At 38.3% G+C, this 24306-nt stretch overlaps 2 protein-coding genes across 2 annotated transcripts; both read left to right on the top strand.

The window, feature by feature from the left end:
* The first annotated feature begins 12802 nt into the window (after window positions 1-12802).
* On the top strand, window positions 12803-17321 carry LOC107776405 (hydroxyproline O-galactosyltransferase GALT6-like). Its single transcript, XM_016596301.2, has 7 exons — window positions 12803-13907; window positions 14572-14807; window positions 14896-15186; window positions 15289-15417; window positions 15511-15684; window positions 16565-16672; window positions 16855-17321. Exons 1-7 carry the CDS (start codon window positions 13076-13078, stop codon window positions 17059-17061), a joined length of 1977 nt encoding a protein of 658 aa, XP_016451787.1. The 5' UTR covers window positions 12803-13075; the 3' UTR covers window positions 17062-17321.
* Window positions 17322-17983: 662 nt separating this feature from the next.
* LOC107776406 (UPF0481 protein At3g47200-like) lies at window positions 17984-20469 on the top strand. Its single transcript, XM_016596302.2, has 2 exons — window positions 17984-19232; window positions 19640-20469. The coding sequence occupies exons 1-2, from the start codon at window positions 18630-18632 to the stop codon at window positions 20408-20410; spliced, it is 1374 nt and encodes a 457-aa protein (XP_016451788.1). The 5' UTR covers window positions 17984-18629; the 3' UTR covers window positions 20411-20469.
* Window positions 20470-24306: the final 3837 nt, after the last annotated feature.

Genomic DNA, 24306 nt, shown 5'->3' with positions numbered 1-24306 from the left:
ATTAACCAAAAAATCCCTTAATATATTAGCTGTAATGATAAAAGAAAATATTAAAGTAGGAGAACAAACATTAGATCTCCAAGATTAAAAGAGTATCATGTTAGCAGGACTTAAGTAACTGTTATGAACAGGAGAGGAGAGTCTATCGGAAGAGGCTTGTTCTATGGTAAAGAGGGTATTGTAGTATCGGAGGATAGAATTTTGAATTTCTGTTAGGTCAAAGCACCAGTTGGCTACACTATCTTGAAGAGCGGTAATACGATTTCGTCTACGTATTTGTAAGGTTGTCATGTGGAAGAACTTTGTGTTACCATCATTTAGCCAATTTATTCTAGATTTTAACTTTAAAAAATCTTCTTCTAACCTAAGTATACTACTGAATTCATTTGTGAGTTGGATCTTTAGATTTTTTAAGAAACTACTCGTGGGATAATGAATGGATGATTGGATTCCATTTAATCGAGCAAGAAGCTTTCTTTCTTCTTTTTTTTAACGAATATATCCCCAAAAGTTTCTTTATTCCAAGTAAGGACATCTTGCTGGAAAATTTGGGTTGCATCTAAGAGTGAAGGACGGTTACTCCAAGTTTGTTTAACTAGTGGATGGAAAGAAGGGTGAGTTGCCGAGATAGTTTCTAGACGAAAAATATTTTTACGGGGAGTATGCTTTGTTTCTAAAGATATTAGTAAAGGACAATGATCAAAATGAGTTCCAAGTAGGTATTGGACTACAGCTTCTGGGAAAAGTTAAAGCCATTCATAGTTTGCTCGAATGCGATCCAGTCTTTCTAGAATTGTGTAACCGTGGTGACGCTTATTAGACCACGTGAAACGACTACCCTTAAAACCTAAATCTATAAGGTTACAATAGTTAATACATTGTGCAAATGAATCTGCACGTCTATTGCTTATAGGGTTTCCCCCAAATTTCTCAGCAGACCGTAGAAGTTCGTTAAAGTCCCCCTACTAGACATGGTCCTGTATAGTTGTCATGTAAACGCATTAAATTATGCCAGAGAATATTACGAGATATAATAGATGTGCTAGCATAAATGGAAGAAAAAAATCATTTAGTAGTAAAAGGCCATACCTGAACCATGCAATGTATGTCCTGCTCAGACATGCGAAGTTCATCCACATTAACTAAATCGCAATGCCACAAAATAACTATACCTCCAGAGAGCCCATTGGATGAGACTTGAGATATATTAGTGAACTGGAAGTCATTCCTAAGATTAGTGTGGTCTTGCATATGTGTTTCTAATAGTACTACAAGGATTGGCCTATGGTTATATAGAAGAGAGCGGAATTGGCGCCTAAATTCTGCATTTTACGAGCCTCTACAGTTCCAGACTATTAGATTCATGATAGGTTGGTTAGGGTGTTCTTTAGTAATTTGATCAGACATCACTTCTAAAGGAGAAGGAGGTGTTTCATTCACCTAATCGACTGGTGGTTGAGTCTACCCTCTCAAGGATATTGAAATTACTCAAGCCCTCTCTTCCTTTAAACCATTCAAATCACCAGGACCTGATGGCTTACACCCGTATTTTTTTCAAGATTACTGGTCGCAAGTAGGTTCAAATATTACTGCTTTTTATTATAAAGCCTTTGCGGATAACACTATTCTCCCTGAAATAAATAAAATTTATTTATGCCTCATACCCAAGATAAAAAATTCTGTCTCAATTGCTCAATTCCGACCGATTAGCCTTTGCAATACTATCTATAAGCTAATTACAAATATTTTAGTCAATCGGCTCAAGCCCCTGTTACATAAAATTATAGGACCACACAATCTAGTTTTCAATAAAGAAAGCGCGCTTCGGACAATGAGATCATTGTCCAAGAAATTCTCATACATTTTTGCAAAATACGGGGTAAACAAAGCCATATGCTTCAAAAATTAGATCTAGAAAAATCCTTCGACGGGTTAGAATGGTCCTTCATTCTACGTACACTCTTCTTTTTTAATATCCCACCCTCAATAATTATGCTAATCATGTCATACATCACGACCACATCAACCTCAATATTGATAAATGGCACAAGGATAAATTTTTTTAAACCGTCTCGAGGCATTCGCCAAGGCGATCCCCTCTCCCCCTATATTTTTATTTTGTGCATGGAAATGCTCTTGCGCAGCATCTCCAAATCGGTAGACTATCTATGTTCGTCAAGAAACCACAAAAAATTTGACTTTCAATTCCTCCTTGACAATTTGAAAACTTGCCTCGCAGGCTGGAAGACTAAGTTTATATCCCTAGCAGGGAGAGCAACTCTGATCAAATCCACGCTTAACAACCTCTAATCATGTAATGCAATACATTTTTATTCCTAAATCCATAATAAATAAAATGGAGCAATATCAATAAAACTTTCTTTGGAGCACTACTTCCATTAAAAAGAAACTCCATCTAATACAATGGAAAAAAAATAACCACCCCCCGCGAATTTGGAGGATTAGGCATACAAAAAAAATGTCTCTTAAAAATGATGCTTTACATGCTAGTCTCTCTTGGCGGCTCTTCCATCAACAAACCACACTTTGGGCAACAACACTACTTCACAAATATTATTTTACACACTCTTCCACTAAAACTCATTCACACACCTGGAAGAACATTCTCCAAGGCTAGTCACACTGCCAACTAGGCTTACAATGGCACATAGGCAACATCCAACATATAAAATTCTGGATTGATGCTTGGGTTGGAACTGCAACTACCATGCGCTCTACCATCTCTGGACCCTTCCCAGAAGAAGTCATCAACCTCACAATCCTATCATATAGAACTCAATCAGGTTGGGATTAGCAAAAATTTCTTTTCGAAATACCTCAATGCATCAAAGCCCTTATGCAAAATCAGCACTTTCATATATACAAAAATAATATTGATAGTACATTCTGTGCTTTGACAAACAATGATTTAATCACAGTACAATCCATGTACACTTCTCTCCTTAATCACGTACCTTCAATTAATGCACACCAACCTCAATATAAATGGATTTGGAAGCTCCCCGTAACCTCAAAAATTAGGTATTTCATATGGCTCCTTAACCATAACCGTCTACCGTCTCATCAATATCTCCACCACATAGGTTTGCTAATAGAGGCGAATTGTTTATACTGTCAAGACCCTAATGAAACACTCAACCACATCTTTCTGACATGTCCTAATGTACAAAATTACTGGAAAAATCTAGGTCTACAAGCTACCACTAATATGTTGAATCGATTTTCCACTCTATCTTTGTGGCTTCATCTACTTTTCAAGGGAAGAAATAAGCATATGCCCCACAACCTCCATCCACACACATTCCTCTCTTTAAGTTTATGGAATATTTAGACTACACGAAATACAAATTCTTTTGAACTTAGAAAAAACAATGTCCCTGCACATCATATAATTAAACAAGCTATAGAATTTACTTATTGTGCGACCAAATCTATTTCTAAAACTCCTAAAGTACATATTGACGTCAAATGGATTTGTCACAACCCAATTCTCTTATAGGCCGTGATGGCGCCCGGCAGTGGCACTGCCGCTATGCAAGCCAACAGTGAACTAACCACGTGATTTTACCTTTTAATAGATTTTCAAGTAATTAAACTTTCCTTAATTTAAAAGATTTAAGGAACAACATGTTTAAAATAAATAAAACGAGAGCAGCTAAGTAAAATCATAACCATAGAAATAATCCAAAACTACAAGTCTACTAGTGTGTGCCAAGACCTGGTATCACAAGTGTATGAGCACTAATAGATTATACAAAACGCTGGCTAATGTCTGAAATAAAAATAGACAGGAATAAAAGTAAAGGAGAGACTCTAGGATGCTGCGGAATGGCTAAGGAAAAGCAGTTCACCACTAAGCCTTTGGGTAGGGAGGGTGCACGCCGGTGTGATCGCTAGATGCAACTGCCTCATATCCTGCACTGTTAGTGAAGAAGTGTAGCGTGAGTACATAAACAACATGTACCCAATAAGTATCAAGTCTAATCTCGAAGAAGTAGTGACGAGGGATCGACTTCGACACTTACTATGGGCAAGCAATATAAATACAGAAATTCTAAATAAACATGGGTTATGTAAATAATAATAATAATAATAATAATAATAATAATAATAATAATAATAATAATAATAATAATAATAATAATAATAATAATAATAATAATAATAATAATAATAATAACTCACTAACAAGCAGGAACAATTAATTCTATCACAAATTTATAAACTCCAAGTAAATTTCTGTCATTAAATAATATTAACCTCACAAGCCACAAAATAACATCAAGTATGATTAGGCTCTGAGTATTAATAAGTACGATTTATGCCGAAGTCGTTCGGCCCGATCCAAAATAACGTGTACACTGCCGAGGGACGTGCGGCATGATCCATAGATGCATCTATTCTACTGCCGAGACGTTTGGCCCGCTTCACAAGAAGAGAGGATACCCTATAAGCATTTGACTTAACATTATTACCAAACTAATACACAATGTCATACAATTTCCATTAACGATCAAGTGATCCGCTCAAGATTTAAGCAAGTGAAATTTAGCCTTTTTACAATTCTTCTAACAAGTTATAATATAATTTAAGCACTTTAAATTAGCAAACAGGTGCAAACATTACAAGAAATTCATGATTTGGATCCTAAACTACATGGACATAAACATAAATAGTAGCTACGCACAGACACTCGTCACTTCGTGCGTACGTAGCTCCCACAATTAGAAGCAAAGATTAATTTAAATTACCTATGGGGTAAATTTCCTCTTACAAGGTTAGGCAAGAGACTTACCTCATCTCAAAGCTCACTTTCCGACCTCAAATTCACTCTAAAGCCTCAATTCGATGCCGAACAACCCGAAACTACTCAAGGTTATATAAATTAATCAATACATGCTCAAAATTTCATATTCTAACTATTACAGTGATTACCCAACCCCAATTGAAAGATTCCTAAAATTCATCCGTGGCCCACGTGCCCGGATTCCGGAAATGTTCAAAGATAAATATTACCCATAACCTTATGAACTCAAATATATAATTTTCACTCAATTCCATAACCATTTTCGTGGTTAAAAATTATTTTTACTAAAACCTAATTTTTTTTATCTAAACCCATAATTTTCACAAATTTATATGTTACAATCTACCCATAAATCATGTATTAAACTCACATTAGATAGAATTACTTACATTCAAAAGCTAGGTTGAAATCCCCCTCTTAAAAGCTCCAAAATCGCCCAAGAGGGTAATAAATGGACTCAACAATGGACTCAAAATGGTTGAGTCCCGTCATTAAATGAGGGTTCTACTCAGCAAAACTTTCGCATCTGTGGTTACTGGGCCGTATTTACGGCACCGCTTCTGCGGCACTAGGTCTGCTTCTGCGGAACTCCACAGGCCCAGCGTAGGCCGCATCTGCGGACGAGCTTCAACTTTTGCGGTCTCGATTCTGCGGCTCCTCATCGCAGAAGCGGGGTCACTTCTGCGGACCACTGACCAAGCTCCAAAGCCACTTCTGCGGCCAAAAGAATGCATCTGCGGGTTCGCACCTGCGGCCAAAAGCTCGCAGGTGCGGGCACACCAGAACTGGTGCACCAACAGCCCTTTTGAGTCTTAACTCAATCCGCGCATCATCCGAATGGCGTCCGGGGCCCCCCGAGACCCCGTCCAAACATACCAACAAGTTTGAAATCATAAAACAAACTCGCTCGCACCCTCGGAACGCTGAAAACAACATTAAAACTAAGAATCGCAACCCAAAACCAATATGATCAACTTATGAACTTCAAGTTCTTCTAACTTACTCTGAACGCGCCGAAACATACTTAAACTACTCGGAATGACGCCAAATTTTGTGTGTAAGTCTTAAACCACCATACAGAACTATTCCCAGTTCGAAATCCCAAACAGACCTCGATAATATAAAAACCTACTCCAAACCAAATTTAAAGAACTCTAAATCCTTCAATGATCCAATTTTCACTATTAAGCGCTGAAATGCCCCGGGTCATCCAAAACCCGTTTCGAACCTACGCCCAAGTTCAAAATCATCATACGAACCTATTGGAATAATCAAATCCTGATTCTGAGGTCGTTTACTCAAAACGCTGACTTAAGTCAAATTTAACCCTTTAAATCAATATTAAGGAACCAAGTATTTTGATTCCAACACGAACCCTTCCAAACCCCGAACTAACCATCCCCATAAGTCATAAAATAGTAAAATTATATACGGGGAGTCTCATTTAGGGTAACAAGGTTCTGGAAAGCAAAATGATTGATCGAGTCGTTACATTCTTCACCTTTTAAACAAACGTTCGTCCTCGAACGAGTCTAGAATCATACCTGGACTGAAGAATAGGTATGGATATATGCTCCGCATGTCTTCCTCGGCCTTCCAAGTCGCCTCCTTGACTAGTTGGCCCCTCAATTGAACCCTTACCACAAAAATCCTCTTGGGACCTCAACTGGCGAACCTGCCTATCAAATGGTAACCAGCTCCTCCTCATAACCCGGGCTCTCATCTAACGGAATCGTACTGATACCTCCGGAGCATAGACACGTGTAAGACCGAATGAACTCCCGATAGACTGGGAGGCAAGGCACGCTCATAAGAAACCTCCCCAACTCGTATCAACATCTCAAATAGACCTATAAACCTTGGGCTCAACTTGCCCTTCTTCCCGAACCTCATGATTCCCTTCATCGGCGAGACTTTCAAGAGATTTTTCTCGCCCACCATAAATGATAAATCACGCACCTTCTAATCCGCGTAACTCTTCTGTCTTGACTATGCTGTACGAAGTTGCTCCTGAATCAACTTTACCTTTTCCAAGGCATCCTTCACCAAATCAGTACCATATAACTTAGCCTCGCCGGGCTCAAACCATCCGATGGGTGAACGACATCGCCGACTATATAAAGCCTCAAATGGAGCCATCTTGATGCTGGACTGATAACTGTTGTTGTAAGCAAACTCGGCCAAAGGCAAGAATAGATCTCACTGCCCTACAAAGTCAATCACACTTGCTCTGAGCATATCCTCTAAGATTTGAAATGTCCGCTCCAACTGCCCATCGGTCTGCGGATGAAAGATTGTGCTGAGCTCTACACGGGTCCCCAACTCACTCTGTACTGCTCTCCAAAAATGCAAAGTAAACTGAGGGCCTCAATCTGATATGATGGAAACTGGCACACCAACCTAACAATCTCCTGAATATAAATCTGGGCCAGCCTTTCTGAAGAATACGTGGTCACAATCGGAATGAAGTGTGCCAACTTGGTCAACCTGTCGACAATGACCCAAACTTCATCAAACTTCCGCAAGGTCCGCGGTAACCCAACTATGAAGTCCATAGTAATGCGCTCCCATTTCCACTCAGGTATAGTCATCTGCTAAAGCAGGCCACCTGGCCTCTGATGCTCATACTTAACCAGCTTGCAATTTAAACACCTAGCAATATACTCAACTAAGTCATTCTTCATCCGCCGCCACCAATAATGCTGCATCAGGTCATAATACATATTCATAGCACCTGGATAAATAGAATGCCGAGAACTGTGTGCCTCCTCTAGAATCTTTTCCCTCAGCCCATCAACATTAGGAACACATAGACGACCCTGGATTCGTAGAACACCATCCTCGCTGATAGTAACCTCCTTGGAACCACCCTGTAGTACTGCCTCTCTGAGAACCAATAAGTGCGGATCATCAAACTGGAGAACCTTGATCTGCTCGAATAGTGAAGACTGGGCAACGATGCATGCAAGAACTCAGCTAGGCTATGAGATATCCAACCTTACAAGTCTGTTAGCCAAGGACTGAATGTCTAAATCTAGTGGCCTCTCCGCTGCTGAAATGAATGCCAAACTACCCATACTTCTTCCTTTCTGCTCAAGGCATCCAAGACTACATTCATCTAGCCTGGATGATAAATGATGGTAATATCATAGTCTTTTAGTAACTCAAGCCACTTGTGCTGCCTCAAATTGGGATCTCTATGCTTGAACAAATGTTGCAAGCTATGATGATCGGTGTAAACCTCACAGGACACCCCGTAAATATAATGCCTCCAGATCTTAAGAGTATGAATAATCGTTGCCAACTCCAAATTATGTACAAGGTAATTCTTCTCATGGGGCTTCAGCAGACGTGAAGCATATGCATAACTCACCCATCCTGCATCAATACGCAACCCAAACTAGTGCGTGAAGCATCGCAATACACAGTATACATCCCAGAACCAGAAGGCAACACTAGAACTGGTGCCGTAGTCAAAGCTGTCTTGAGCTTCTGAAAGCTCGCCTCACATTCATCGGACCAATGGAATGGAGCACCCTTCTGGGTCAATCTAGTCAAAGGTGCTGCAATAGATGAGAAACCCTTCACAAGCCGATGATAATAACCTGCTAACCCCAATAAGCTCCTAATCTCGGTCGTCGTAGTAGGACGAGGCCAACTCTAAAATGCCTCAATCTTCTTGGTATCTACTTTAATACCCTCGCCCGATACAACATACCCCAAGAATGCTATAGAATCTAGCCAAAACTCATACTTAGAGAACTTAGCATATAGCTTTTGTTCCCACAAGGTCTGAAGTACCACTCTCAAATGCTGCTCGTGCTCCTCCATGTCGCACGAGTAGATCAAGACGTCATCAATGAAGACAATAACAAATGAATCAATATATGGCCTGAACACCATGTTTATCAAATCCATAAATACCACTGGGGCGTTAGTCAAGCCGAAAGACATCACTAGAAACTCATAATGGCCATATCTAGTCCAGAAAGCAGTCTTTGGAACTTTTGAATCCCGAATCTTCAACTGATGGTACCCCGATCTCAAGTCGATCTTAGAGAACACCCTAAACCCTGCAACTGGTCAAACAAATCATCAATACGCGGCAACGGATACTTGTTCTTAATGGTAACTTTATTCAACTGGCGGTAATCAATGCACATCCGCATAGTCTCATATTTCTTCTTCACAAATAACATTGGCGCACCCCAAGGCGATACACTAGGCCTGACAAACCCCTTTGCTAGTAACTCCTCAAGCTAGTCCTTTAACTCCTTCAACTCTTTCAGAGCCATGCAGTATGGTGGAATAGAGATAGGCTAGGTACCTGGAGCTAAATCAATATAGAAATCGATATCACGATTTGGTGGCATGCTTGGAAGATCAGAAGGAAACACATCGGTGAACTCCCGGACTACAGGCACTGAATCAATTATCGGAGTCCCAGATCCTGCACAGTCAGTGCAGAAGTATAGCGTGAGTACATAAACAATATTTACCCAGTAAGTATCAAGTCTAACCTCGAAGTAGTGGCGGGGAGTTGACTTCAACAGTTACTATGGCCTAACAATATAAATAAAAAATTCTAAATAAACATGGGTTATGTAAATAATAACAATAGCTCACTAACAAGCAGGAACAATTAATTCTTTCACAAATTTATAAATTCTAAGTAAATTTATGTCATTAAATAATTTTAACCTCATAAGCCACAAAATAATATCAAGTATGATTAGGCCCCGAGTATTAATAAGTACGAATTATGCCGAGGTTGTTCGGCCCGATCCAGACTAACGTGTATACTGCCGAGGGACGTGCGACACGATCCATAAATGCATGTATTTTACTGCCGAGGCATTCGGCCCGCTCCACAAGAAGAGAGGATATCCTATAAGCATTTGACTTAACAATATTACCAAGCTAATACACAATATCATACAATTTCCATTAACGGTTAAGTGATCCGCTCAAGATATAAGCAAGTGAAATTCGGCCTCTTTACAATTTTTCTAACAAGTTATAATATAATTTAAGCACTTTAAATTAGCAAGTAGGGTGCAAACATTACAAGAAATTCATGATTTGGATCCTAAACTACCCGGACATAAGCATAAATAGTAACTACGCACGGACTCTCGTCACCTCGCGCGTACGTAGCCCCCACAATTAGAAGAAAAGATTAATTTAAATCACCTATGAAATAAATTCCCTCTTACAAGGTTAGGCAAGAGACTTACCTCGTCTCAAAGCTCACTTTCCTGCCTCAAATTCACTCTAAAGCCTCAACTCGGTGCCGAACAATCCGAAACTAGTCAAATGTTATATAAATTAATCAATACATGCTCAAAAGCTCATATTCTAACTATTAGAGTGATTACCCAACCCCAATTGAAAGATTTCTAAAATTTACCCCCGGGCTCACATGCCCGGATTGCGGAAACTTTCGAAGATAAATGTTACCCATAACCTTACGAACTCCAATATATAATTTTCACTCAATTCCATAACTATTTTCGTGGTTAAATCTCATTTTTATCAAAACATAGGTTTTTCATCTAAACCCATAATTTTCACAAATTTACATGTTATAATCTACTCATAATCCATGTATTAAACTCACATTGGGTAGGAATTATTTACATTCAAAAGCTAGGTTAAAATCCCCCTCTTAAAAGCTCCAAAATCGCCCAAGAATATAATAAACAGACTCAAAATGGTTGAGTCCCATCATTAAATGAGGGTGCTGCCTAGCAGAACTTTCGCATCTGTGATTACTGGGTCGCATTTGCGGTACCGCTTCTGCGGAACTCCAAAGGCCCAACATAGGCCGCATCTGCGGACGAGCTTCCGCTTTTGCGGTCTCGCTTCTGCGGCCAAAAGGACGCATCTGCGAGCTCACACCTGCGGCCAAACGCTCGCAGGTGCGGGCACACCAGAACTGGTGCACCAGCAGCCCTTTTGAGTCTTAACTTAATCCGCGTATCGTCTGAATGGAGTCCAGGGCCCCCGAGGCCCCGTCCAAACATACCAACAAGTTTGAAATCATAAAATAGATTCGCTCGCACACTCGGAATGCGGAAAACAATATTAAAATTAATAATCGCAACCCAAAACCAATATGATCAACTTATGAACTTCAAGTTCTTCCAACTTACTCTGAACGCGTCGAAACATACTTAAACTACTCGGAATGATATCAAATTTTGCGTGCAAGTCTTAAACCACTATACAGAACTATTCCCAGGCTCTAAATCCCAAACGGACCTCGCTAACACATAAATCTACTCCAAATCAAATTTAAGAACTCTAAATCCTTCAATGAGCCAATTTTCACTATTAAGCGCCAAAACGCTCCCGAGTCATTCAAAAATCGATCCAAACCTATGCCCAAGTCCAAAATCATCATACGAACTTATTAGAAACGTCAAATCCCGATTCCGATATTGTTTACTCAAAACGTTGAGTCAAGTCAAATTTAGCCTTTTTAATAAATATTAAGGAACCAAGTGTTCCGATTCCAACCCGAACCCTTTCAAACCCCGAACTAACTATCCTCGCAAGTTATAAAATAGTAAAAGCACATACGGGGAGTCTCATTTAGGGAAACAGGGTTTTAGAAAGAAAAACAACCGGTCGAGTCGTTACAGGATTCCTCTAAAATCAAATTATTACAAATTAAATACTGATGGAGCAATCTCCCATCAATCTGGAATCCAGCATAAGGGGGCTCATTCAGGATGCTCAGGGAACTTGGATTAGAGTGTTTGTTGGTAATGTCACTACAAAAAACAGCATGGAAGCCGAATTACAGGCATTTTCCATGGATAACAGTTATCAATTAAGTTTAATTTGGTTCCACTTGAAGTAAACATTGACACCTCAGAGGTAATCACAGTTTAAGAAATGAAAATCTGCTCTACGCTAATATCATCTATGGTTACAGGCACCTGCTCCACCAGCTCCATGATTTGCATCTCATACGCGTGTACAAAGAGCAAAACGGGGTAGCGGATAGGTTAGCCAAGCAAGGTTGTACGATGGAGTACTCAGCAACACCAACTATTTTTGTGTCACCACCCATTTTTGTTATCGAACAACTAAGACCAAATCAGTCAGGCGCTACAACTCTCCAGAAAGTATCACCCACTCAAGTATGGCAATCTGTCAGGCTTGACACTCAAACACCACCTTTTGCTTCACATCCGGCAGACTTGTTGGCAACAAACATTCACCCTCTACAACATGGTGCTGCACATAGAGTTACTATAGTAGAAAACTCCACTTTATGTAATGATCCTTTGGATCAACACTCCACAGTAGATGTTAGTAACAATTCTACTAGTAGTATTTGTAGTATTAGTACTTTGGTGCATCTCCGGTAACAATGCATCTTTATAAATAATACTCCCTCCAGTTCACAATAAGTAATTTTTTGGTTGTTTTCACACATATTAAGAAATTCACCTTTTGACATTAATTAGCAATAAATTAACCATATTAACCTTTACTATCTCTTCACATAAACACCCATAACACATACTCTAACACTTTTTACTTCAAGGGCAATGTAGGAAAAAAATAATTCATTAATTCTTGAAATCTGAAAAAATCACTTATTTTGGACTATAAAAAAAAGCTAAAAAATCACTTATTGTGTACCGGAGGAAGTATAAGCTTATCTTTACTAACCAAAAAAAAAAAAAGAAGAAGAGTATCATGTCAACTAAAGGAGAAATTATACTATTAACTAGCATTAACTAAGTAGACAAGGACTAACCTGAAGAATTTTCAGTTATCACATTTTTGAATAAATAATCAACAGTAACGCATTTTTCCAGTTCACATAGCACAACAACATTTTATCAGGTTCTAAAATTCACACGACGTCGTTGTTGCATTCTTCTTACATTTTCGAACCCCACCACCTCAACGGACAGCCTCAATAACAAAGCTAATGATCTGTTTACACTTTCAAATAATATAACCAAAAAAGAAATAAACTTTTTCCTGTATCAGACCAATGTTTCTCCATTTAGATAGAAGTATACATACCTATAAGATTCTATCAGCCAAAAAAGTGTGTAACATCAGTTCATCTGAGTTGATGAACTATAATAATACCCTCTTTAAACTCTAGGGGTTTTGGAGTTTACTTCTTCTTCTCCTTGATTTGTACTTCAAAAAATCGTTCTTTATGCTTTAAAGAAACATACCCAGAAGGAAAGTTTTGATTTTTTTTGTTTGAAGATGAAACGAGCTAAGTTTGACTCAGTAATCTCAGTGAGTCGACTCAGATCGATTCAAGTTTTGATGGGTTTATTGTTTTTGTATTTTATGTTAGTTACTTTGGAAATACCTTTGATTTCAAGATTTGGGTTTGAGTTAGAATCCTCTCAACTTATTTCTACACCATTTGATTCCAACTCCAAATTCAGCAGACTCAACAGTATGAGTCAAGATCCAGTTTTTCCTTCAAAAATGGGATTATCATTACCTAAAAGGAAAATGGGGGAGTTCAAGAAAGTATCCGGTTTGATTTTTGATGAAAAAGCATTTGATAGTTTTGATAAAGACGAGTTCTCTGAGTTGCATAAGGTGGTTAGGGATGCTTTTGTTACTGGGAAGAAACTGTTTCAGGATATTGAATCAGGGAAAGTTGAGAGCGAGTTAGTGAGTTTGACTCAGAAGAATCGGACCGAGTCGTGCCCCGACTCGGTGTCATCCTGGGGTAGTGAGTTTGTGGCTGGAGGGAAGATAATGGTGATACCTTGTGGATTGACTTTAGGGTCTCATATAACAGTTGTGGGGACGCCGAGATGGGCCCACGAAGAGAAGGATCCTAAGATTACTTTAGTGAAGGATGATGAAGAGACAGTGATGGTTTCACAGTTTATGATGGAATTGCAAGGATTGAAGACAGTTGATGGAGAGGACCCGCCGAGGATACTGCATTTGAATCCGAGGTTGAAAGGGGATTGGAGTGGTAAGCCAGTGATTGAGCAGAATACATGTTATAGGATGCAGTGGGGTTCTGCAATGAGGTGTGATGGTTGGAAATCCAAGCCTAGTGAGGAAACTGGTGAGGAATTTATGTTGTTGATGCATTGCATTTTCGTTTCATATTCGTTAATTGTTTGGTCGTTTATTTAATTCAGATGCATTAGTTTATGGTGTTGCATTTACGCTATGTTCTGGTAGGGAAAGGTGTGAAATTTTGAGAACCTCTAGTTTTAGTGAATCCTAGGTTGCATTAAAGAGATTATTTACCAGTATTGGAGTGAAATGAGTCTGATTAGAATGGAACAGATAGAGATTGTTCAAATAACTGACCCGAACTAGTTTGAGATTAAGTGTTAGTCAACTTGTATGCTGAGTATTTGTTATTTATGTGGTTGCTTTCACTTCTCTTTAGGAAATGTTGGAATTTTTAAAGATTCTCCTGTAGCTCGTGTTGCTGTTTTGGGTTGTTAAATGTCCCATTTTTACAATAAAATTTAGGGAAAGGAAAGTCAGACTTTGAACTTCTGTTGGGCTGTCTGAGCTGAATTTTGATTGACCAGAATTTTCGCAAAGATATTGTAGTAAATAGATCATTGAATAAGCTATCAGATCAGTATAAAACTTGATTAACTGAATTCGGAGCTATTATTGAACATCAATTATTGATTTATCATGTAATATTGTGTTGCTGGATGGTATTGCTTAAGATTTTAACTTAGTGTTGTCTGTGTTTGTGAATGAAGTGGACGGACAGGTGAAATGTGAAAAGTGGATACGTGATGATGATAATCACTCTGAAGAATCAAAGGCCACGTGGTGGCTGAAGAGACTTATTAGTGGGAGGACAAAGAAGGTCTCGATCGACTGGCCATACCCTTTTGTAGAGAACAAGTTGTTTGTGCTTACTCTCAGTGCTGGCTTAGAAGGTTATCACATCAATGTAGATGGGAGACATATCACTTCCTTTCCTTATCGCACCGTGAGTACTGTCTAAAAATTATTAGTATATTTTAATGTTCTGTTATGATTCATGTTGGTTAATAAACTTTTTTGTTATGAATTCACAGGGTTTTACTCTTGAGGATGCAACGGGTCTGTTTGTTAACGGGGATATTGATGTGCATTCTGTATTTGCTGCTTCGTTACCATCAACACATCCAAGTTTTGCTCCGCAGAGGCATTTGGAAATGTTACCCAAGTGGCAAGCTCCGCCACTTCCTGATGGACCAGTTGAGCTTTTTATTGGCATCCTTTCTGCAGGCAATCATTTTGCTGAGAGAATGGCTGTGAGAAAATCTTGGATGCAGCATTCATCAATTAAGTCTTCAAACATTGTAGCCCGTTTTTTTGTGGCAATGGTAAGACTAGGCTTATACAGAAGTGTCGATTCATGGCAATGATTTATCATATTTGGAGCCAGGAGCCTTACATGTGCTTATATTTGAATTAATATATTGCAGCACGGAAGAAAGGAGATAAATGTGGAGCTAGTGAAAGAAGCAGATTTTTTTGGTGATGTTGTTATAGTTCCTTATATGGACAATTACGACCTTGTTGTATTGAAGACAGTAGCAATTTGTGAATATGGGGTGCGTGCAATCACAAAATTCCAAGATGCTCATCTAGGCCTCAGTTTTTTCTCATATGCTTTTTAACATTTATGTACTCGTGGAATATTTCAGGTCCGTACAGTCGCTGCAAAGTATGTAATGAAGTGTGATGATGACACCTTTGTAAGAATTGATGCTGTGATGAAGGAAGTTAAGAAAGTGCGTAGTGGTAGAAGCCTTTATGTTGGAAACATCAATTACTACCACAAGCCCCTTCGACATGGTAAATGGGCTGTCACCTATGAGGTAGTCTTTCTCACTCTATCAATATTACGCTTCAGTTCTATGTACAGTGTAGTCTACTGACTTTCGACTGCCTTTAACAGTTTAACTCATTATAAATGGAAATGGACACCAGAGTTCCCTAATAGGCAAAAGTGGGCAACCTCATTATGGCCATAAAAAAAGAGTTCATGTTTCCCTGTGATAAATTAGGAAACATAGGAAAGAAAAGATACAACAACCTCTTTCTTCCTTATTATATTCCTTTTACTCCCCCCCCCCCCCCCTAATAGGCAAAAGTGGGCAACCTCATTATGGCCATAAAAAAGAGCTCATGTTTCCGATAAATGAATATATAGGATTCGCATAGCCGATTGAGTAGTATGGGATTGCGGCAGAAACAAACCAAAAGGGCTCAACCTCCAACTAAGTGATTCAAATCACCAAAGGTTTAGTGTCCAAGTTACACAAATATAAGGAAAAATCTCTTTTTTTTTCCTGGAGTGACAGTGAAGAGTTCATCCATGTAGAGGCAACTAATACAACGTTTGAACTAAAAGATTAGCCCTTGACACCTTCATTAGAAATTGGACTACATAGGAAAGTGGGCTTGGTCTTCAGTTTTCCTTGTTTGATCGGTCGGGCCTTGTACTGGGCTACCTCTTATATTAGAAACCCCACCAAACAGCACTATTCCTTTAATGATTACTTCAATTTCATCTACCATGATTCTAGAAAAAGCTACGAAGCTTGATACAATTTTGCCGATGAGGAGGATTCATCAAAAAACCTTATGCAGTTTTCTGTCATACATAATGAATTCCTTTATGTGGTTCCCTGAACCCTTTTTGTGAAATCACTAGCTTCTGACATTCAGTTTTTCCCGTGTGGATTGGATTGGCAGGAATGGCCAGAAGAAGATTATCCACCATATGCCAATGGGCCTGGTTATATCATCTCATTTGACATTGCAGAGTACATAGTTTCCGAGTTTGAGAAACATAAGCTGAGGGTAAGTTACCTTTTGTGAAATACACCAACTTCTCTCGCTTTTTTTCTCCCTCCCTCCACGTTATATTAAATGTGCATGACTCCCCATTATTTGGCACCATCCTATCGAGTGGTGACGGTCCCTTATGGGAATCCAAACAGAAAAAGAAATTCATATAAACATATATTTTGACCTGCTGGCAGTTGTTTAAGATGGAAGACGTGAGCATGGGAATGTGGGTAGAGCAGTTCAACAGCTCCAGGCCCGTAGAGTACGTTCATAGCTTGAAGTTTTGTCAGTTTGGATGCATTGATGATTATTACACTGCACATTATCAATCTCCAAGGCAAATGATCTGCCTGTGGAGAAAGTTGCTACTAGGAAAACCTCGGTGCTGTAATGTGAGATGACAAGTTGTACCCTCTTAGCTAGTATTAGACATTGTTGAAAAGGAGCTTGTACATATAACGCGAGTAAATTAGCCTTTTAGGCTAATATATTTACTTTATTCATTCATTAGTTGCTTCTTTTGCTGGGACACCAACCTTGTGCCCCCAAGCTAGTTGATGTGGGAGCTCGTGAAACTGTATGAAAAGAATGGCAGCTTAAGCTCTTGTATTGTAGAATTCAAGGGTATAATATCACAATCGGGTTAAGGTTTCATTTTCAATGTAATAGTTAATTTGCTTTCCTTTTTGTGGCTTTTGACAGTTTCCAGAAGCAGTTCACCTAGTTGGAGAACCTTTTCTTTTATTTTTAGTTTTTCCTTTTAATTTATACTGCAAGCAGTCTTTTGCAGATACAATAGCATTAGGTTCATGTTGCTAGATTAAGAGCTATGTTGTTGCTAATATCAACAACATACTTAAAATTGGTGTTCTCATAAGTAGTGAGTGATCTTCAAAGAAACAACAAACAATATTATAAGTCTTTTGTTTAAGCTAAGGCAAAGAACTGGGTGCAGACTGCAGAATTTAAATCCTTTAGGGTCGTTTGGTAGGATGTATTAGGGGAAAATAATAAGTTATACACCCTATTTGGTATTATCCTACGTATAATCAATATATAGCAAACCATGACGTTAGTAATACCATGGTTTTTAATACATGGATAAGCATGTATACACCCCTATGCAATGCATGTTATTTTTAATACACCAAACCAGCAATGAATAAGAAATAATTCCAGCATAACCAATTTCAGTATAACTAATCTCAGCATAACTAATATATCCTATTCAGTATTATTATTATACATCCTACCAAACGACCCCTTAAAGTACTATGTTGCCTTGTGAGTGATTATATGTTGCAACGGCGATAAAAAGAGCATATACAGGCTGGTCAAAATTGCTAATATTTCTTACCAGAAAGTGGAAAAGGAAACCAATTTAAAAAAGGAGGTAGAAGCAATTTGGTTTCTCATGTTTACTGAACTTGTATGCTTCCCTAAGGAAGGTAATAGACATAGCCTAAGAAACAACTGAGATCAATATATTTTCTTGAACTTGCATATGGTGCTTCTATATACATGCTTAGAAAATAAAAACAACTCTCCAAGCAGAGAATCAAATCCTTTATAGCTTTTATGTACGTTGCCTTGTGATCAAGAAAACTGAATGTTACAGTACTGACATAATACAGAGAGCTGCAAGTGAATGTGAAGAGAATATGTGATTCTAGAAATCCTTTTGAAGATTGTGAATTATCCTTCTATACAAGCAAAGAATGTAAGAAAGCCAAAACATTAGGCAAGATCTGCATAATCAAAGAATTTTGAAGGAACAAGGTATGTTGGAGCTTACTTGCAGGGAGGGAAAGAGGATATACCATTGGGTCCACAAAGTATATGGGTTCCTGGCCCTAAAACTAATACATCATTTGTGTTTCAGAATTGTCCCTCTGAATTAGTGTTCTGTCACAAAAATACTAGTGTTATTAGCTCCTGATATATGCTATAGTACTTGAATCTATCTGAAATGGAAGATGAGTGGGTGATCAAGATAAACGATGAGCTGATACACGTCGAGGATCTTACTAGTGTGGAGGCCGAGCACTGGAAGAAGCGGTCCATTTATAGAGTGCCTGTCTGTGTCACAGATATGAACAAGAAAGCTTACAAGCCTCAGGTAGTTTCGTTTGGTCCTTACCATAATGGAGAAAATCATCTCAAGGAAATGGAAGTTCACAAGCACCGAGCTCTTCTTCACTTCCTCAAGCGATCTGGAAAACCTTTAACGTGTTATATTGACTCCTTACAACAAGTAGTTCAAGAGCTGAAAGATTCATATGATTCGCTGGATCCTGCTTGGCAAAGTGATACTAATGGCTTCTTGCGCTTGATGATTTTCGATGGCTGCTTCATGTTGGAGATATTGAGAACAGCTGATGATGATCGTCAACCTATAGATCAATCTCAGCATGCTCAACCGCATGACTATGCTCCTAATGATCCTATTTTCAGCAATCATGGAAAGCTCCATCTCATGCCTTATCTCAAGCGCGATATGCTCATGCTTGAAAATCAGTTGCCTATGCTCCTTCTAGACAAATTACTCGCTATTGAAAATCAAGAGGCAAAGGTCTCTCTCTCTCTTTCTCTCTTAAACACGTGCTCGCAATCAAGGCCCCTGAATGCTCTGGTACCATATTGAATTGTGTAACCATCTAATCTAAAAGTTTAGTGCTCTGATATCATATTGAATTGTGTGAACTTGTTGGCAAATTTTATTGGGTAGTAATTGATTTGGTGCTATACTTCTATTTCTCCTAAAAATGGATCATTCAGTTGTTTGGATTTGACTGTACACTAAGGCTGCATCAAACAAGAAAGTAATCTGAACCAAACCAAGGACAAGAATGACTCATTGCTAGTTGCTATCATCTCATCTAAAAATTTAAGTTGTTACAGAAGAGGGTACAATTTTATTTACTTAATTATATCTTCAAAAATAATTATTAACCTTCTCTAATCTAATTTTCCTCACAGAGTGATCTGTTACTCCTTGATTGCATTCAGCAGTATGACGAGGAATGTATTAATAAACTCATACTGGACTTCTGCAATCCTCACAGCCGTGCTAAAGGACTTGGGAAGTGTTTGCATGTATTGGATGTGTACAGAAAGAGCCTACTTTGGGAAGATCCCATGTTGCTCAAGACTCGTCCTAGAAAAGCACCAAAAGTTAGTTACCAGAGTGGTGGCGATGAGATCATCCGCTCTGCCATGGAGCTGAATGAAGCAGGCATTCGGTTTAAGAAGAGTAAAACCGGGAGCCTCAAGGACATCTCCTTTCATGGCGGTATCCTTGAGCTTCCTCTGATCCTGGTGGACGATGCTACAGAATCAATGTTCTTAAACCTAATAGCATTTGAGAGATTGCACGTGGGGGCGGGGAATGAGGTAACATCATACATCTTTTTCATGGATAACATTATTGACAATGTCAAAGATGTTAGCTTGCTACACTCTTGTGGCATTATTCAGAATGCAATTGGCAGCGATAACGCTGTAGCCAAGCTATTCAATTCACTATCCAAGGACATTACACTGGATCCAGATAGCAGTCTAGATCTGGTGCACAAGCTGGTGAGCGATTACTGCAAGTATCCGTGGAATGAATGGAGAGCTAATCTCATTCACACCTACTTCAGGAGTCCCTGGGCCATTTTATCTGTTGTTGCTGCTATTTTTCTTTTCGCCCTCACCATTGTTTCGACAGTATACGGGGTATATGGTTACTATTATCCCCCTTCCTAAGAACAATCTGAATATTAAAAGACGAGAACTACAACTAATATCTCAGACCAAATTTTGGAGAATTATTTCCTTCTCACTTCTGGTGTGGCTTATATTTTAATTCAATTTGAATGCTCAAGCCCTTAAGTACGTACTCCTTTCCATGCTCTGTCACATATCCGGCCAAGTCTCACGTCCAGTATGATAATGTGTTCTCGCAAACGTAATGTGACATTCTGTATTTGTGTTAAGAAATTCATTGAATATGTATAAATATTTAATTACGAATCCAATAACTAAGACGAGTTATGGGTTCTGTGGCAACTTCAGAACCCATAAATTTGATATGCTGGTTCCGCCATGATGAATGTAGTTCTTAATCTCCTTTAGCTGTTTACTAATTGTTTTGCGAGGGAGCTAAGTCTAGATCTTAATTTCAGCGAGAAATGCCTTTGCAAATAGAGCTTGTGAACAATACTTCCAATCTATTGACGATGCCTAATAATAATATGAACATTTTCAAGATTGTGTTTACGCCTCACTTGGGAATAATAAAAGTGTTTATAAAATGTCCGGATTCTAGAAGAATTTTTGTTGAGACATATGTATAGCAATCTTACTTACGTTCATTACCGAAGTAGTCAAATTTTGATTTTTGTCATTGGAGAACCTAGGTGTTATTGTCGAAATATATGGTTTTGGTATTTCAAACACTGTATGGAAAGAAAGGTAACTTAAGCTCGTGTTAAGGAATTGTTTGTGCATTGTGCCTTTTGACAGTTCCATTCCTCTGTTATGTATGTCTTCCTAGCTCTGTGTAACTGTGTTATATGTTTCTAGAAATACTTCACCTAGTTGGTAAGAAAAAGAAACTTGTGCGCTTGTGAGCTTTGATGGCCATAAATACTCGGAATATACTGGTAACATACAGTGAATCTCCAAATAACTCCATGTATCTTGGTGATGGGTTTGATGCTACTTAAGTTCGAGTTGCCCATAAAAAGTTACTCCTAATGTAATATCTTTCGGGGAAAATCCTGCGAGCTTAGCCCAAATCGGATAATATTACACCATATTGAGATTGTCCAGGGTTGCCTTAGCCCAACAAATTTATGCTACAGGCAATCTTTTGCAGATTCCACAGATTTAGGTTCACGTTGCTAGATTGAGAGCTTGCTGTAAATGGTGTTTCCATAAGCAGCACTAAAGAAACATGATCCAACAGAATAGCTTGTTTATCTCAATTAAGGAAAAGGACCTACTGCAGAATCGAATCCCTTTAAAGTACTTTGTCAACTTATGATCAACTATTAGTTGCAATGCGAGCTCAGAACCCATTTGTGGTTCTTTTGGACAAGTGTGACGGAAATGTGTGTTTAAAAAAAAGAGTGACATTTTTATATATAGCGCTCTTTTAAAGAGCGCTATACTTTAACGGAGTTTTAGTTTAAACCGCGCTATATAGGGCTGATAAGACAGTTATGCATAGCGCGGTATATAACCGCGCTATATATGTATAGCGCAATTATATACCGCGCTATACATAGATAAATAAAACGGTCCCCCTCCTTACATAGATAAATAAACGGTCCCTCTCCTTCTTCCCCATACTCAAACCAGACGCCCCTCTCCCTCCCCCCAAATTTCCTTCTAAAAATATTATAGTGGACCCCACCCGTCACACAAAAAGATAAGATTGTAGGTCCCACATCCTAGCCAAGCCTTCTATTGTTGTGGTTTCCTCGTTTCGGGCTCAAGTTTTCAATTCATTGACTTTCCGAAAAACATAAATCGAGGTATTCCGATTTAGTTTATGTCGAAACTCGTATAATAATGCATATTAGTTGTTTTGAATGTGTTTCCATATTGTTTTGTATTTTTTTTTGCGATTAAACTAGTATATTATTTTTATCCGGACTAAGATATTAGTGTTTTGTGATTAAAATATATTTGTTGTTTTTATCTAGTTTAGATTATTTATTTGCTTAAAGACTAGTGCCCTTTTAGCGTAGTAAAATGTAGAGCCTTTTAGCGTAGAATCCCTGTAGTTTAAGTATCTTTTATACTGATAGATCAAACACAAACTCTGTCCAATTTACAAAAATTAATTATTTAATTTACAAAACAAACATACAAAATTATAAAAATATTAAAATTGACACACATAAGAATTCAGGATAGCTTGGTGCTACTGGGCCTCAAATATCGAGCCTGGAACCCATAGGTATATACTCTGTCCAAATAAGTATGATAAAAAATAATTATTTAATTTACAGATCAAACATACAAAATTACGAAAATAATAAAATTGACACACATAAGAATTCAGGATAGCTTGGTACTACTGGGCCTCAAATATCGAGCCTGGAACCCATAGGTATATACTCTGTCTAATTAAATATGATAAAAATTAATTATTTAATTTACAAAACAAACATACAAAATTATGAAAATATTAAAATTAACACACATAAGAATTCAGGATAGCTTGGTGCTACTGAATCTCAAATATCGAACCTTGAACCCATAGGTATATACTCTGTCTAATTAAATATGATAAAAAATAATTATTTAATTTACAGATCAAACATACAAAATTACGAAATAATAAAATTGACACACATAAGAATTCAGGATAGCTTGGTGCTAATGAGTCAAATCAGGTCCTTCATTCTCTTCCTCCTCATTAGCATCCTCATGAGGGAAGGGTGTGTCGTCTCCGGAATCATCGATATTATTGTCATAATCACTGTTCTCTTTCTTACTCTGTGCATCTGCTAGATCCCGATTTATTATGTCGTCTTCGGGCAATTGAGTGAGAACAGGTGGTTCAACTTGCTCGTTTTCACTGCACAAACAACAAAATAATAAGCTACTGAAATTAATAAATACTTTCCATATAGCTGAATCACTTCACTTACAAGTCATAACGTGTTGACATTCCTTGATGGACATTATCCTGTTGGTGATGATTCCCGGATGGACCACCATGATCCAACACACCAGAACTACGCATATTCCAACTGGGCGTGGGTTCATAACTTGTAAAAGTCATATCTGGCCAGTACCCCATGTAGAATATATGAGTGTTAATACAAATTCAATACAACAAAAATATACATCGTAACACTAAAGAAAATTGAAGTTTACCACTCGTCTTGTAGATTATGTAAAGTAGGAGAGAAATTATTTTCCCGCTTCTCATTCGCCCGTGGTGATAAGTTTAAATCAGGGCAAACTCTTTCATCCGGAACCTGTCCGGCAAAAACTATTCCAGAATAACCACCCAACGACTGAGGGTTATCCCTACTATGTGCAACCTCATTATTGCGAACGTCTTCGACCTTGACGTACATTTATAACATTTTTATCACAAGAAATTCCCGGTATTCATCCGAAATCCTCAAAAAATCCCTCAAAGTTTCATCATCGTCGATGTTAAACTCAGCGTAACAAGCAACCCCTTGCGGAGTGACGGAATACGGATATCTTCCGGTTACTTTAAGGTTCACCGAACGTTTCCTCACACTCATTTTATTACATAACAACGATACCAATCTATCGTACTCTATTGTAAGTGGCAACTTAACATGACACTGTGGAGATAAACTATACCTCACAGAGTTATTCACCACCACAACCTCACCCCCCCAATATAATGAAACCCTTGCTTTTCGCTCTTCAGACATTATGAAAAAATGCTTGAGAATTTAATAAGAAGAAAAATTTAAACGAGAGTTAGGAATATTTTTGAATGGATTTTTGTAAAATCCTAACGCCTTTAAATAAGGCAATGCCTAGCTCGGTGGGCTGAATTGTTTTTGGTATAGCGCTCTTTTAAAGAGCGCTATACCCATTTAAATTATTGTTGTGTCAGTTAAACGCATGGGACTTATTGGTGGGCCCACAAAACAGGT

This window comes from Nicotiana tabacum, chromosome 24, assembly GCF_000715075.1.
Source record: "Nicotiana tabacum cultivar K326 chromosome 24, ASM71507v2, whole genome shotgun sequence".
Lineage (NCBI taxonomy): Eukaryota > Viridiplantae > Streptophyta > Magnoliopsida > Solanales > Solanaceae > Nicotiana > Nicotiana tabacum.
This window is presented reverse-complemented; position numbering and strand designations above follow the sequence as displayed.